The sequence below is a fragment of the Chrysemys picta genome, chromosome 1, assembly GCF_011386835.1.
Source record: "Chrysemys picta bellii isolate R12L10 chromosome 1, ASM1138683v2, whole genome shotgun sequence".
NCBI lineage: Eukaryota > Metazoa > Chordata > Testudines > Emydidae > Chrysemys > Chrysemys picta.
Window position 1 is genome coordinate 93,922,444 of NC_088791.1, and position 16,962 is coordinate 93,939,405.

The window sequence follows — 16,962 nt, forward strand, 5'->3', positions numbered from 1 at the left end:
GGAGCCATCATGAAAAATCCCCTAGCTACCACCTGAGCTGGAACAAGAGCTGTACCGGGGAAAGAATTGTGCCCAGGCCTGGAAGGTGTCCAGTCTGAGGAAAAAACTTACTGAAGCATCTCTAAGGGTGAGATTATCTGTATTCAATTTGATTAGACATAGATTTGTGTGTTTTATTTTATTTTGCTTGGTAACTTACTTTGTTCTGTCTGTTACTACTTGGAACCACTTAAGTCCTACTTTCTGTATTTAATAAAATCACTTTTTTCTTACTCTGGGTTAATTAATATGTGTTAATATCTGGGTGGGCAAACAGCTGTGCATCTCTATCAGTGTTATAGAGGGCGAACAATTTAGGAGTTTACCCTGTATAAGCTCTATACAGGGTAAAACGGATTTATTTGGGTTTAGACCTCATTGGGAGTTGGGCATCTGAGTGTTAAAGGCAGGAACACGTCTGTTAGCTGCTTTCAGGTAAACCTACAGCTGTTAGGGGACATGATTTGGACCTGGGTCTGGGTTTGCAGCAGGCTAGCGAGTCTGGCTCAAACCAGGCAGGGTACTGAAGTCCTAGGTTGATGGGGCAGGAAAGCAGGGGCAAAAGTAGTCTTGGCACATCAGGTGGCAGCTCCCAAGTGGGGTTCTGTGATCCAACCCATCACAGGCTTATACTGCTCTCCTGTCTTAAAAGGGATCCCCTCTCTCAACCCAACATATGCCATTTCTGTGTCAGGTTTGAATGGATTTGACAAGGGGCCCCTCTCCAGCACGGGCAGATATACCCAGCACCCCTAACCTTCCGAGAAGTCCAAGAAGGGCAGATAATTGAACTTTTCTATGATATTTTGGAAAGAAAAATTAGCAGCCAGTACCCACACAGCAAGTATGAATCAAAGTTGTGTCATGCAAAGCCAACATAATCTGTATTTGGCACATATAGGGAGCCACCCACATGTGTGTTCGGGGCATTTCTTTTGTACTTTTCAGATCAAATGCAGCTTTCTATGCTAGTCTGGTCCAGACCACATATTTATGATAAACTCTAATCTTGCCCTGCAGCACTCCCTACTCCACCCCCATGTTAGTCTATTCCTGGACTCCACTTATCTTTCAAAACATACACATTATTAAGTAACGGCATCCTCTTGCTCTTGCCAGCTCCGACTGCCCCACCCCACAGTCCATCCCATGTTTATCAGCAGTGGTCTGTTCTGTCTAAATTTGCATTTGTAAGATCTTCAGTGCACAACTGCTAAGATAAAGTCTGCACAATACCTCGCACGCTTTGGGTACTATATACAAATAATAATAAACTTTTAGGCTACCTCTTATGTAGCATTTTGCATCAGCACTTTACAAAGCAGGTAGATATCACATCCCTGTTTTACAGATGGGGAAATGGAAGAAAAGAGAGGTGAAGTGACATGGCCACACTGGGAACAGAACTCAGGTCTCCTGAGGGCTAGTCCATTGCTCTATCCACTAGGCCACAGTGTCTCTCATATTGATGATAAGAAGTCTCCTAGGAAGCCGACAGGCTCACATGTCCCTTTACTAAGAGACCAGCATCAAGATTTCATTTTCTAATTTGTTGTGCTACAATCTGCCCTCTGTAACTACGGTTCTTTGATTTCTGGAGTCTGCCGGAGGCAGACAGAAGCACGTGTGGGGAAATAAGAGAGCTTTACGAGAGCACTCTGTGGACCAGACCTCCTCTCTGAGGATCTGAAGTTACATTTTAACTTGAAGTCCCAAGCTGTATGACTGGATGGGGAAGGGAATTACGAGTGGGATAAAGAGCCTTTCCCTTTCAGGTTACCAGTTCCTGACAAGCTCAGGCCAGTAATTACCTCCAACGGCTGGTCAGCGGTCCACTAGAAGTGAACTAGACGTCTTATTTCCTATTGGGCAAGTCTCTGCATTACAGCTAAAACTATTCAAGCTCTGACCTCAGTCACAGCAGGAAGTCCAATAACTGCAGAAGCCAAGGAGACTAAAATCCCTGCGCTCTTGCTTAAGAAGGGCCCTTCCCAAAAAGGTCCAAGAGACACATGCAGGGAGAAGCTGGCCTGCTACTGACTGTCTCACCAGTTCTGAAGGTTTCAGTCTCTCGGGCTGTCATCCCAACACCTTCCTTTCACCTGCACTAAAATTCACTCTAAAGAAAACACAGCAAGCCACGCAGGTGACAGTAGCTATAAGTTATTTATTCTGCAAAACAGAGGTATCTTCTGTGGAGTTAAACACTGGTATCACAGCGTAGGGTTTCTGCACTTCAATGTACAATGACTGCGTATATATACATACAATGTACAGCCACTGTACAGACATCTGCTCTTGCCCTCGCCATAACAGAGCCCTCCCTGCTGACTTTGTCCATAAAACTGGTGGTGAGGGATAAGTTTGTGACCCCTTCCCATATTTATGGGGTTTCCCAGAGAAGGTGGTGAAATGCAAAGGCCACACACATGTTGATGAGACAGTTGCACCAGCACCCAAGCCCAGAGTTCATCACAGCCTGGATCCAGGTTACAACTCATGACAGAATCTGGTCACCACCTGGAGTTATTTCATTCTCACCTCAGTCTTCATTTGCTCCTCTGGGCGAGCTCCTGGTGGTTGCAAGGCACCCCTCTTCTCCCTACATCAGGACACTGTCAATATTCCCTGTTCACCATGGTCCATGTTCCAAAGCCGGTAGAACTCTGCAAAGTCCACGTAGGGCTCAACACGTCCATCCTCATCTGGCTGGAGTGAGTGGGAGGGGCGGGAGCGGAAAAGGCCCCCATCTGAGCTCGAGCTGCTGCTCTGGGTATGGGTGTTTGTGGACTGGAGAGTCACTGTTGGGCTCTGACTGCAGAAAAGGGCAGGGAGAGAACACAGACATGTTCATTTTAATCTGTCCATGCCTAGTGCATATCAAATGCCAATGCCTCTTAACCGTATCAAATTACCCTCCCCACGGCTAACACACACACGTAGCTGCGGTCCCTCACTCCTCTAGGAATATTATAGAGACATGTTCAGATCCACTCTGATATTCACAGGTGATAAGAGAGCTGCCTCATCATGACAGGCCTGACGCATGGAGCATCTGAGGGGTGGAGGACAGAGTAAGAGAAAACTGAGGGGGAAAATCAGACTTCCTTCCTTGCCCCTACAGCAGAGTCTGGCAACAAGAAGTGCTTTTCACCGTGTGAACTGCAACGCAGATGTGGCAGCTCCACTCTTCCTGGAACAACTGGAAGGTGGGAACCAAAAAGTTACTGGCACAGCAGGAGGTGTACACCCCACTCTATGGCAAAGGTGGTGCTGAAATCAAAGCCAACCATGATCTTGCATGGTGGAGAAATGCCCCTTACAAAAATATGATATAAATTCAATCCTTCTTTTCTTTTCTCCTGTGTGCAATCCACCAGCCAGCCAGGCGACCCACACAGCCACAGCCTCTCCATGGGCCAGCCGGCTGACCCGAGGCCCTTGATGGAGTGGGCAAGCCCAGGCTCTCCTACCACTGCCCAGGTGCTGACTACTAGACCACCCAGTCCACCAAGGATCCTATTTATTCCACCACCCAAATCGCACCGACCGAGAAGCAGGGAGGGACAATTGGTACTGAAACAGCACACGGCATTTACTTAGTAAGCGTGGGTGTGGCTTCATCCAGGGTGGAGCTGCTGTGGGCACCGTTGACCATCTGGCCTTGGGAAGGCATGACAAGGGACAGCGTTACGCTGGTCTTGCTTGTGCTCTGGGCACTGGAGTATGGCACAGAGACAGGATAGATACGGCCTCCTGAGAAGGGGGGAAAAAGGAACATAGCTGTCATGAGACGTGGGACAGTGCATGGAAACCCCAGAGTCTGTAGTTCCCCACAACTGCCAGAGGGGTGTCCTGGCCTACCGAGATCCCATATGTCCCCAGTTGCTCTCTTCAGTGCCCTCCAGTCTCTGAATCACACTGTGCAAGGACACCTTGGACACCTGGTGACAATTCCCTTAAGGTAGAGGGGAACAAAATCTCCACTGAAGGCTTCTTCCCCTGGCATCAATCAGGTCAGTGTTGGCAGGACAGAGGGGTACTAATCTCCACTCCACCCACCCTCTTTTTCCTGTTCTCCCCCTCCCATACCTTGTGTCGGGGTCAGCATGGGCTGGCTCATCTCGCCCAGCGGGTACCCAAAGTTCCTCACCAGCAGCGTCATGTCTTCATGCCAGGGGCAGAACTTGGATCGTTCCCCACCACTGGCAAAAGTGTCACAGTGGATCCGCTTAACCCGGTCCACCACAGCCTGCGCCACTGCATCCAGCGATGTTTGCTTAGCAAACTCTGTGGCAATCATGGCTGCGATCTCCTGACCATGGAGAGAGAAAAGGACTTTAAGAGAGGATTCTGGGGGAACTCTGACCCAGCCATCCAGCATAAAAGGTTCTTATGGTAACTGCCCAGTCAGATAGTTGGAGAGGCCTGAATGTCCCACCTTGAATTGACCTTTGTGGTCTGGAACCATCCCACTGCCCCAATGGACTGCTCCATTTCAAGAGAGGGAAAGCAGCCGGGAAAAACCACTCTGCCAGAACAGCTCACTCACCCCACTGCAGACTGGGATGATGCACCCAACCATGCTGGCGCTAACAGGACATCAGTGCAAGGGAGCTTGCATGAGTGGAGCTGGTACCAATGGGATGATTTAACACCTTTGGGAATGCCTCCAGCCAGGAAGATCTCACCTGATTGGCCTGCCCGGGCCCGTGAGCCGCCTCCAGAGCTTTGTACAGCCCTTCTGACATGAGTACCAGGAAGCCAGTCACCCCATCCAATGGCTGCCCTCCATGGATTTCAGGCTCTGATATGATGGGCTTAGATTTCGCAGCACTGAATGGAGAAAGCTGATTTAGTATTTAATAGAGTGACGCAGGCAGGTGGAAGGGGGAACCTGCGTTCAGAAGAAAGCAGGGCTGGGGAGAGAGCAAGACCACAAAGTTGAACTTTTTCTAACCTAAGTAGTTCAATATCAGTGTAGCCATATTTGACCTTGTAATCCCCAATGCGCCGGGTGCTCTCTTGCCCACAGATAGTTCCAACTTGCTTTATTTTCCCTGCATCCAATCCTGACAAATAAAGAAAAAAAGTTAATTGATTCTTTGATATACTTGCTGAAGTTCCTGGACTTGTATCCGGAGGAAGGAGAAAGGAAACAGCCATAGTTAAAGATACCACAAAGGTAAACTAAGGGACATGAAGAGACATCAGGAAACCCCCAGGAACTCAACAGGGAAGGGAGGAAGAGTAGCTCATCCTGTCCCAGTTTTTGCAGGAGACAGCTTTCCCCCATCAGTTGCTCCAGGAACTTGAGAGACGAGCAAGAGAGCACACGTACACACACACATACAGTGAATTGGACAGTTGGCCCTGGGACAAAAAGCCCACATCCCGTTCCAAAGCCACTACTAGCTGCAGTGCTGGGTGTACAGGATTTCCAGGAACACAGTGGAACTTTATGACAAGGTTGCCTGTAGACCCTGCAAAAGGGGAGAGAAGGGTGTCTTATGTGAAATAAGATGCAAGGGTCTCTGTCCAGCTGCCTCTCCATATGCGACTGCCACCCCAGCCCCCAACCTCTGTATGACGGCTTCAGCCCCACTGCACCATCTTTGTAAGCCAGGAGTTGAGTGAGTGAGGAGAACAAGCAAATTCAATGCCTCTTACAGATTAGGTGCCTACATTAGCATCAGCTGCTCCCGAGAAAAGGGTAAAAAACCCACTGATCAGAGCAGCAAGCGCGCAATTAGTTATATGGAAAAAAAAGTTAGAAGGAATAGGAATATAAACCCTTATGCTTCAGGACATAAACCAATCACTAACTAGCAGTGGTTAGGAAGGAACTTCACATCTGGGCAGGTTAGTTGTCCATTCTGGGGGTTCTAGCATCTTCCATTGACTCATCAGGTTGTGACTACTATTAGAGACAGAATTCTGGACTAGGCAGGCCTCGAGAGTCTGATCTGCACTGGCAATTCCCACATTCCTAATTATGACCGGACAACAGGCACAAAAGAATTTTGGAAAAAATTAGTTCTAGAGGGTGACTATCACCCCCCTCCCCCAAGGTGAACGCAGGAGTCCAGGTCAGACTCCCATCTGATTCCAATCACATTTACTACATGGACGGTCCAACATCTACTCCCAATAGCAAGGCACAGCCCTGAAATCTGCTGCAGGCTGAGACTGACTCAGTCATTTAGCGTGGTTCACTTGCTGACTCCTGGCATGGATGATTCTTGCGATTGACAGACCAGTACAAAGAGGCTCCTGGTCTGCCAACCAGTCAGTGTATATGCTCCAGCCTTTACATATGCCTGTCAGTCTCAAGTGTTGCATTAAGGCTGCTAGGAGTTAGAGATCGATTGCCAGTAAAACCAGAAGGCACAACCAAAATGCAGCTTAACCAAGTAAGGGAGATCATCAGGAACAATGTTAAACTTCTGATACATCCACCTCTAGTGTCAGTGGGCTGTAACTGCAGATAGAATCAAGTAGGATACACTGGCTGGCTAAGGGACTGGGTGTGCAAGCAGCAGAGTGCATAGCATGGAGCCCTGGGGAAAAGGAGCCTTATGTGACTGTGTAGTCCATAAGCCTGAGGCTACCACTGGTTTTTGGGGGTGTTTGGCTGCATATATCACCACCCAGAATGCCCCTCCAGCTCATAGCTACTTCCCAGGTGCTTCTGGAGAACAAGATGTAAGGTGCTGGACTGACAGCCCTTGAGACAAAATCCTCTCTATCCCCACAACAGGTACAGCACAGGCAGCAGCAGCAGTGCAAGTTCCAATTCCATAGTATTCCTCATTAATGTATGTAACCTAGCCCTGACGGGACCTACTCTGGGGTGAGAAGGGAATTCAGTCACCATGGCTCATTCATTCCTTGGCCTCTCTGCTTGACTGACAGCAAAAGGCCAAAATAGTGCCAAATGAGAAGGGGGTTTTGTGAGGCAGACACCAGTACGGATTGGAACTGGACCGAGCTCTGACCGCTCTTTCATCATCCCGGAGGGCTGCCTATCTCTGGATTCACTGAACACAGCTCCCCTCTTTCTGGGACTCATCACTTACCCAACTGGGAGAAGCGGAAGAGCTCATCCTCATTCTCCGTGGTGTGGTCCACGTTCAGCTGTGTCACCTGCAACCCGTCCACCGTAGACTTGCACAGCAGTGCGCGGTTTGTACCTGTGGTGGGAGCAGCATGTGAGGACCGGTGACTATAAAGAGAGGGTGGAGAGGTGGAAGAGAGGGAGAAAATCCGAAGGGATGATAGGAGGAAAGGGGAACAAGGGAGGAAAAGAGGGAAGGGAATGAAGAACACACAAACCTTCACAGCAATCTCCTACAAATAGCTCCTCAATAGCATACAAAACAATCTGGACCAACCCCTAATCCAGTGCCTGCAAACATAGACGGTTCCTTTCTTCCCTAGGGAACTGCACTACTATACAGACACCCCTTTCCCATGTGTCTCTGGTCACAAACATTAGATCAGCCAACCTTTGGAGAGGCGCAGACCCAGCAACCAGCTTCTGGACCATTTTGATTTCACTGCCATCCCCAATTAACTCGAGTGCATTTCTCACAATGTAAGAAGCAATTCAATTGTTCCCCAAGCTCAGGTTCTCCTCACTCTGCCAGAGCTGCAGCCACCCTCAGAAATATCAAGATCGAGCAGGTGCAGAAGAGGAACACACCTACATTGGCGATGTAGAGCTTGTTGTTGAGTATGACAGCCACAACAGCCATAGCTCCTCCAGAGATCTCCCGCTCTAAGGCCTTCAGTCTCTCCACGATCTTCTGGTACTGAGCAGGCAGCTGGTGGGGGGGTACTCCCTAGAACACAGGATAAGGGGAGAGCTTAAACTTACACAACCCATGGCATCGAAATCACAACCGGACACTGTAAGCTCTTCAGGGCACGGACCATCTTTAATCTTGTGTCTTGTGCAGAGTTTGAGAACCCCTGAGTTACAGCCTCCCATGGGCCAGACTGAGGCCAGTGAGCTAGAGGCAAGAGGCTTCAAATCCCATCTAGCAATTTGGAGGGGGCAGGGATGCATCGCTTCACTAAAGTCAGATTACCTCTGGCAGCTGGGACTGAAGGCTGGCCTTCTCTGCCAAAGCATCATCAATGGACTCCAGAAAACTTCTTTCTGCCACGTCAAAAGCCTGGGAGGGGACAGGAAATATTAATAGGAGACAAGTTAACAGCAGCTGTTTTGCAAACACAGCAATCTCATATCTGCTTACCTTCCATCCTAACAAAAACTTAAACTACCCAACAACTTTACAAACTGATGTATAGACTTGTATATACACAGGGATCACTACACCCACCAGTGAAGTGCAACCACTTTGAAGTGGAATGGTGAAACTGGGTAACTGCACGTAGGAATATTAGGCAACAGTTAAGGGCAGGAAATGAAAAATTAAACTCACAAGGAGACCAGAGAAATCTACTGCTGCTTTAGGAAATGGTTTCACAATCCCATCTTCCCACATCCTAAATGTTTTCACTTCACTCACTATCATAAACAAAAAAGGTCAATTGTGACCCGATACTCAACACAATTAATATTAACAAGCAGAGGGAAGGAACACAAGCCAAAATATGGAAAGAAAAGGTTAAAGAATAGTTAGATAAATTAAATGTATTCAAGTTGGCAGGGCCTGATTACATTCATCCTTGGGTACTTAAGGAACTAGCTCCGCAATCTCAGAAGCATTAGCAATTATTTTCAAGAACTCCCAGAGGAGGGATGAAGTCCCAGAGTACTGGAGAACAGCAAACATAGTACGTATCTTTAAAAAGGGGAATGAAGAGGACCCAGGGAATTATAGACCAGGCATCCTAATTTCAATACCTGGAGAGATACTGGAACAAATGACTAAATAATCAATTTGTAAGCACCTAGAGGATAAAAGGGTTATAAAGAATAGCCAGCATGGATTTGTCAAGAACAAATCATCCCAGTCCAACCTAATTTTCTTCTTTGACAGAATTACTGGCATAGTGGAAGCAGTAGACGTGAGTGATATATCTTGATTTTAGTAAGGCTTTTGACACAGCCCCACATGACATTCTCATAAGAAAACTAAGAAAAATGCAGTCTAGATGAAAACACTATAAGGTGGGTGCCCAACTGGTTGAAAAACTGTACTCAAAAGAGTAGTTATCAATTGTTTGCTATCAAACTGGGATAATGTATCTAGCAGAGTCCCAAAGTGGTCAGTCCTGGGTCTGGTACTAGTCAATATATTAATTAATGATTTGGATAATGGAGTGGAGAGTATGCTTGTAAAATGTGTGGATGACACCGGGCTGGGAGGGATTGAAAGCACACTGGAGGACAAGATTAGAATTCAAAAAGACCTTGACAAATTAGAGAACTGGTCTGAAATCAACAGGATGAAATTAAATAAAGACAAGTGCAAAGTACTTCACTTAGGAAGGAAAAATCAAATGCACAACCACAAAATGGGTACTAATTGGCTAGGGGGTAACACAGCTGAAAAGGGCCTGGGCTATAGTGGATCACAAACTGAATATGAGCCAACAATGTGATGCAGTTGCAAAAAAGCTAATATCATTCTGAGGTGTATTAACAGGAGTGTTGTATGTAAGACATGAGAGGTAACTGTCCTGCTCTACTCGACATTCTTGAGGCCTCAGCTGGAGTACTGGGTCCAATTCTGGGCACCACATTTTAAGAAAGATGAGGATGAATTGGAGAGAGTCCAGAGAGCAACAAAAGTGATAAAAGGTTTAGAAAACTTGACCTATGAGGAACGATTAAAAAAACTGGCCCATTTAGTCTTGAAAAAAGAAGACTGAGGCAGGGACCTGATGACAGTCTTCAAATATAATAAGGGCGGTTACAAAAAGGGAGGTGATCAATTGATCTCCATGTCAGCAGAAAGTAGGACAAGAAGTAATGGGGCTTAATCAGCATCAATGAAGATTTAGATTAGATATTAGGAAAAACTTTCTAACTAAAAGGGTAGTTAAATTCTGGAATCGACTTCCAAGAGAAGTTGTGGAATTTCCACTGTTGGAGGTTTTTAAGAAACAGGATAGACAAACAACTGTCAGGGGTGGTCTAGGTTTATTTGGTCCAGTTTCAGAGCAAGGGGCTGGATTTGATGATCGTTTGAGGTTCCTTCCATCTCTGCAGTCACCTCTTTCTCCTTATAATCCCCTTCTCAAGCTGACCTGTTCCTATGTCCAAGAAAGACTGAATGCAGCTTCCTGCAGAGTTGTTAACACTGCACTAAGGGAAGTAGAGTGACAGGAAGGCTAGGCAAAAGTGAAATGAATACTGCTGTTCCACATTCTCAAGCCAAGTGCGCTCCCAGCTCCTGCCAGATGTCCACAATCTTCTCCCCGCCCTTTAAGAGCCAGGACATTGTTTACCCAGAGGCAAAAATGGGAGTAGGATGTTGATGCAGGGGGAGGCATGGGGTCTCCACAGCCAGAATTCCATTACCTGCAGCAGGACCCGGCGCACATCAGCATCACTGTGATCTGCACTTAGCTGGCCCAGCAACAGCTCCGCGGAGAGCCTCTGGCCCACGAAGTTGGTGACCCGGTTGCCATCGTAGCCATTGAAGACCCCATAGAGGTAGTAGTTGTTCTCACTCCTGCCAGAGAGGGTCAGGGTGGAGGGGTTAAGGGCGGGTGTGAGGCACAAGGACAGGGACGGATAGCACCACTGTGAGCCTCTCCTAACAAGTCTTGTACACTCTAATTCTGCCCCATTTCTGACCCCTACTGTAAAAAGCCACACACCACTTCTGTCCTGCCTCTCCATCTGTGAGCTTCTATCTCCACCTGCAGCCCACTTACCTGAATTTCAGCCAATTATCCTCCCATGGGTGGCTTTCTGTCCCCTTACCATCTGCACTGTAGGAACGGTTTGGAGCTGAGCCCACCCCAGACAGCTGGCAGAGGGGCAAGTCATCTGTCCAGCTTGGCTGCTGCTCCTGGGGAATAAAAACAGGAAAGAGCCCATGTAGAATCCCAACTGGTTCAGAACTAGGGACACTGGGTTCTGCACAGGATGGAGCACCATCCACTACTTCATCACAGTCCTGAATGCAGCAACCCACCCAGTGACCTCTTATTCCTTGCTGCCCCAGTGAAATCACTTACCACCACTCTCCCCCTCTGCGGCTGAGCCGCCTGCAGCACTAACTGCACCTCCAGCCCTTGCTAACAAGGAAACAGAACTGGAATGCACACTCTCGCAGAGTATTAACTGCCCCGCATGAACGCTGGTGTAATCTGTCATGCTTCCTAGGGAAGGAGTACAGGGGAATTTGGGGAACAGACTGATCAGGTTTTGTGGTGCACACATCCAACTGCAGCCAGCAAAGGAACATGAAACAATCTACTGTTGTGAAGGTAAATAGTGAGGAATTCTTGGGGGCATAATCACTCCACTCTGCACACAGCCAACTTTTCCCCCAGAAAACATTTCCTCCAGACAGCTCCACAGTCACTTCTCAAAATCATCCCTTCAAAACACAGCGCACACCTGCCCCCTCCCAAATCAGCTTTCCCACATACCTGCCTTCTATGGACATCTGTTTCCCTGAAGAGAAAGACACTGCGTCTAGGTGCGCACACACCACACATCCCTGAGCATGCAGGCACCCCCCCACTCGCTCCACTCATATGCTGGGAGGGGTCTCACACCCCTCCCTATGACCCTCACACAGTCATCCAGCGGGGAGTATAACCCCCTTCACCCACCCCCTCCCTGTGCCCCTCAGACACCCAACAGCCACCCCCCTCCTCCACTCCTTCCCTGTGCTCTCTCCACACACACCCCCAGTGGGGAGAGGGGGTAGCCCCCACCTCCCTGCTTTTGCCCCCCATAGACACTCCTACCCAAGTGAACTCCCAGGCAAACTCCCGCTGTTAGCCTCTGCTGTTCACTGCTGACTGCCCTTATATACCAGTCAGGCCCACTCAAGGCCCACCTGGAACAAAGCACTCCCAATTCACACTTTTCAAACAAACAAGCAAGCACACGGTCAAACTGACCAACTGTCCCAGCAGCAGACACTCAGATACTCACCAACACAGCCCTCCTAATGCAGCACTTAGCATACCTCCTCTCGGACAGCTCCCAGGGACACTGTCCTAGGGATGGGGGTTCCACGACCACCACTCCCAAGAGGAGGAGGAGGGTGGTGGTGGTCAGGGACTCCCTCCTCAGGGGGACTGAGTCATCTATCTGCCGCCCCGACCAGGAAAACCGAGAGGTCTGCTGCTTGCCAGGAACTAGGATACACAATGTGACGGAGAGACTGCCGAGACTCATCAAGCCCTCAGATCGCTACCCCTTCCTGCTTCTCCACGTGGGCACCAATGATACTGCCAAGAATGACCTTGAGCGGATCACTGCAGACTACGTGGCTCTGGGAAGAAGGATAAAGGAGTTTGAGGCGCAAATGGTGTTCTCGTCCATCCTCCCTGTGCAAGGAAAAGGCCGGGGTAGAGACCGTCGAATCGTGGAAGTCAACGAATGGCTACGCAGGTGGTGTCGGAGAGAAGGCTTTGGATTCTTCGACCATGGGATGGTGTTCCAAGAAGGAGGAGTGCTAGGCAGAGACGGGCTCCACCTAACGAAGAGAGGGAAGAGCATCTTTGCCAGCAGGCTGGCTAACCTAGTGAGGAGGGCTTTAAACTAGGTTCACCGGGGGAAGGAGACCAAAGCCCTGAGGTAAGTGGGGAAATGGGATCCTGGGAGGAAGCACAAGCAGGAGAGCGCAAGAGGGGAGGACTCCTGTCTCATGCTAAGAAAGAGAGACAATCGATGAGTTATCATAAGTGCCTATACACAAATGCAAGAAGCTTGGGAAACAAGCAGGGAGAACTGGAAGTCCTGGCACAGTCAGGGAACTATGATGCGATTGGAATAACAGAGACTTGGTGGGATAACTCACATGACTGGAGTACTGTCATGGATGGATATAAACTGTTCAGGAAGGACAGGCAGGGCAGAAAAGGTGGGGGAGTTGCGTTGTATGTAAGAGAGGAGTATGACTGCTCAGAGCTCCGGTATGAAACTGCAGAAAAACCTGAGTCTCTGGATAAAGTTGAGAAGTGTGAGCAACAAGGGTGATGTCGTGGTTGGAGTCTGCTATAGACCACCAGACCAGGGGGATGAGGTGGACGAGGCTTTCTTCTGGCAACTAGCAGAAGTTGCTAGATCGCAGGCCCTGGTTCTCATGGGAGACTTTAATCACCCTGATATCTGCTGGGAGAGCAATACAGCGGTGCACAGACAATCCAGAAAGTTTTTGGAACGTGTAGGGGACAATTTCCTGGTGCAAGTGCTGGAGGAACCAACTAGGGGCAGAGCTTTTCTTGACCTGCTGCTCACAAACAGGGAAGAATTAGTAGGGGAAGCAAAAGTGGATGGGAACCTGGGAGGCAGTGACCATGAGATGGTCGAGTTCAGGATCCTGACACAAGGAAGAAAGGAGAGCAGCAGAATACGGACCCTGGACTTCAGAAAAGCAGACTTTGACTCCCTCAGGGAACAGATATGCAGGATCCCCTGGGAGAATAACATGAAGGGCAAAGGGGTCCAGGAGAGCTGGCTGTATTTTAAAGAATCCTTATTGCGGTTGCAGGAACAAACGATCCCGATGTGTAGAAAGAATAGTAAATATGGCAGGCGACCAGCTTGGTTAAACAGTGAAATCCTTGCTGATCTTAAACGCAAAAAAGAAGCTTACAAGAAGTGGAAGATTGGACAAATGACCAGGGAGGAGTATAAAAATATTGCTCAGGCATGCAGGAGTGAAATCAGGAAGGCCAAATCACACTTGGAGTTGCAGCTAGCAAGAGATGTTAAGAGTAACAAGAAGGGTTTCTTCAGGTATGTTAGCAACAAGAAGAAAGTCAAGGAAAGTGTGGGCCCCTTATTGAATGAGGGAGGCAACCTAGTGACCGAGGATGTGGAAAAAGCTAATGTACTCAATGATTTTTTTGCCTCTGTCTTCACGAACAAGATCAGCTCCCAGATTGCTGCACTGGGCAGTACAGCATGGGGAGAAGGTGACCAGCCCTCTGTGGAGAAAGAAGTGGTTCGGGACTATTTAGAAAAACTGGACGTACACAAGTCCATGGGGCCGGATGCGCTGCATCCGAGGGTTCTAAAGGAGTTGGCGGGTGAGATTGCAGAGCCATTAGCCATTGGGGGAGGGATAGCTCAGTGGTTTGAGCATTGGCCTGCTAAACCCAGGGTTGTGAGTTCAATCCTTGAGGGGGCCACTTAGGGATCGGGGGCAAAAATCAGTACTTGGTCCTGCTAGTGAAGGCAGGGGGCTGGACTCGATGACCTTTCAAGGTCCCTTCCAGTTCTAGGAGATGGGATATCTCCATTAATTAATTTATTTATTTATTATTTTTGAAAACTCATGGCGATCGGGGGAGGTCCCGGATGACTGGAAAAAGGCTAATGTAGTGCCCATCTTTAAAAAAGGGAAGAAGGAGGATCCAGGGAACTACAGGCCAGTCAGCCTCACCTCAGTCCCTGGAAAAATCATGGAGCAGGTCCTCAAGGAATCAATTATGAAACATTTAGAGGAGAGGAAAGTGATCAGGAACAGTTAGCATGGATTCACGAAGGGGAAGTCGTGCCTGACTAACCTAATTGCCTTCTATGATGAGATAACTGGCTCTGTGGATGAGGGGAAAGCAGTGGATGTGTTATTCCTTGACTTTAGCAAAGCTTTTGATACGGTCTCCCACAGTATTCTTGCCGCCAAGTTAAAGAAGTATGGGCTGGATGAATGGACTGTAAGGTGGATAGAAAGCTGGCTAGATCGTCGAGCTCAACGGGTAGTGATCAATGGCTCCATGTCTAGTTGGCAGCTGGTTTCAAGCGGAGTGCCCCAAGGGTCGGTCCTGGGGCCGGTTTTGTTTAATATCTTTATTAATGATCTGGAGGATGGTGTGGACTGCACTCTCAGCAAGTTTGCAGATGACACTAAACTAGGAGGCGTGGTAGATACGCTAGAGGGTAGGGATCGGATACAGAGGGACCTAGACAAATTAGAGGATTGGGCCAAAAAAAACCTGATGAGGTTCAACAAGGACAAGTGCAGAGTCCTGCACTTAGGACGGAAGAATCCCATGCACTGCTACAGACTAGGGACCGAATGGCTAGGTAGCAGTTCTGCAGAAAAGGACCTAGGGGTCACAGTGGACGAGAAGCTGGATATGAGTCAACAGTGTGCTCTTGTTGCCAAGAAAGCGAACGGCATTTTGGGCTGTATAAGTAGGGGCATTGCCAGCAGATCGAGGAATGTGATCGTTCCCCTTTATTCGACATTGGTGAGGCCTCATCTGGAATACTGTGTCCAGTTTTGGGCCCCACACTACAAGAAGGATGTGGAAAAATTGGAAAGAGTCCAACGGAGGGCAACAAAATGATTAGGGGTCTGGAGTACATGACTTATGAGGAGAGGCTGAGGGAACTGGGATTGTTTAGTCTCCAGAAGAGAAGAATGAGGGGGGATTTGATAGCAGCCTTCAACTACCTGAAGGGGGGTTCCAAAGAGGATGGAGCTTGGCTGTTCTCAGTGGTGGCAGATGACAGAACAAGGAGCAATGGTCTCAAGTTGCAGTGGGGGAGGTCCAGGTTGGATATTAGGAAAAACTATTTCACTAGGAGGGTGGTGAAACACTGGAATGCGTTACCTAGGGAGGTGGTGGAGTCTCCTTCCTTGGAGGTTTTTAAGGCCCGGCTTGACAAAGCCCTGGCTGGGATGATTTAGTTGGGAATTGGTCCTGCTTTGAGCAGGGGGTTGGACTAGATGACCTCTTGAGGTCCCTTCCAACCCTGATATTCTATGATTCTATACCCCCTGCCTGTGCCCCCCATAGACACTCCCACCCCCTGCCTATGCCCCCCATAACCCTCAGCCCCTGCCTGTGCCCCATAGACACTCCTACCCCCTACCTGTGTCCCTCATAACCCCCCAACCCCAGCCTGTACCCCCATAGACACTCCTACCCCCCAGCCCTGCCTGTGCCCCCCATAACCCCTCACCCCCTGCCTGTGCCCCCCATAGACACTCCTACCCCCTGCCTGTGCTCCCATGACCCCCCAGCCCCTGCCTGTGGCCCCCTTAGACACCCCCTCAGCAGAGGAGTCACCTCCTCCCCACACAGCGCCGCGGGGGGAGGGGGGCTCTCACTCACACTCTGCAGCAGGCTCCTCCTTTGCGCCGCCATCTTGCAGCAGCAGCGACACGCCGGTCCCAGCCCCGCCGAGCGCGGAGGCGCCGAGAGCTGCGCCCGGGCTGGGCCGGCGGGTTTGGGGAGCGCGCAGCGCCGCCTGGCGGGCAGCGGGAGCGCCGCAGCGGCCGCGCTGGGGTGGGGGCGGCTGCCGGGTGCTAGTGGGTTATTCCCTGCCCCTGCGGCCCCGGGGCACCCACCCGCCTGGGCTGTCCCGCCGTGCGCGGAGGGGACCCCCAGACCCCGTGGCGGGGAGGGTCAGGATGGGGATTAGGGTCCCCAATTGTCTAATCTCACAAAATGGAACACCGTAGCCCCGCCCCTTCCACGAGGCCCCGCCCCCTACTCCCCCCTCCCTGGCTGGGGGAGGGGACTGTATGTTGAGGCAGGGGATTGGGGTACAGGAGGGTTTATGGGCTGGGGCTGAGGGGTTTAGGGTGCAGGAGGGGGTTCTGGGTTTGGGGGTCTCAGGGCTATGGCAGGGGGGTTGGGGGTTCGGGCACAGGCTTATGTCTGGCAGCTCCCAATCAGCGGCGCAGCACGGGGGGCTAAGACAGGCTTCCTACCTGTCCTGGCTCCGCGCTGCACCCCAGAAGCGGCCAGCAGGTCCGTCTCCTAGGCAGGGGGGGCCAGGCGGCTCTGCGCGCTGCT

At 49.8% G+C, this 16,962-nt stretch overlaps 1 protein-coding gene across 3 annotated transcripts; it reads right to left on the minus strand.

The window, feature by feature from the left end:
* Positions 1-2,186: 2,186 nt before the first annotated feature.
* On the minus strand, positions 2,187-16,559 carry TAB1 (TGF-beta activated kinase 1 (MAP3K7) binding protein 1). 3 transcript variants are annotated; one of them, XR_010597665.1, is made up of 11 exons: positions 12,134-12,456; positions 10,897-11,033; positions 10,538-10,691; positions 8,133-8,219; positions 7,745-7,883; positions 7,119-7,232; positions 5,000-5,111; positions 4,731-4,875; positions 4,193-4,354; positions 3,639-3,795; positions 2,187-2,854 (listed from the first exon to the last, which is right to left on the minus strand). XR_010597665.1 is itself a non-coding variant. In XM_008179293.4 (11 exons), exons 1-11 carry the CDS (start codon positions 16,306-16,308, stop codon positions 2,647-2,649), a joined length of 1,509 nt encoding a protein of 502 aa, XP_008177515.1. In that variant the 5' UTR covers positions 16,309-16,559; the 3' UTR covers positions 2,187-2,646. The 3 variants fall into 3 exon arrangements, 2 of the variants coding, with proteins under 2 accessions (XP_008177515.1, XP_065436857.1); XM_008179293.4 differs by lacking the exon at positions 12,134-12,456 and adding an exon at positions 16,276-16,559 and having other exon boundaries at positions 4,132-4,354; XM_065580785.1 differs by having other exon boundaries at positions 4,132-4,354; positions 12,134-12,471.
* Positions 16,560-16,962: the final 403 nt, after the last annotated feature.

Excerpts from the sequence above, each read along its gene's own strand:
- TAB1 (XM_065580785.1), bottom strand. The coding sequence starts at position 12,379 with ATGAGTCTCGGCAGTCTCTCCGTCACATTGTGTATCCTAGTTCCTGGC. Across the intron at positions 7,884-8,132 it reads TTCAGTCCCAGCTGCCAGAG|GGAGTACCCCCCCACCAGCT; the intron begins GTAATCTGACTT and ends CCTGTGTTCTAG. Across the intron at positions 4,355-4,730 it reads GGCCCGGGCAGGCCAATCAG|GAGATCGCAGCCATGATTGC; the intron begins GTGAGATCTTCC and ends CTCCATGGTCAG.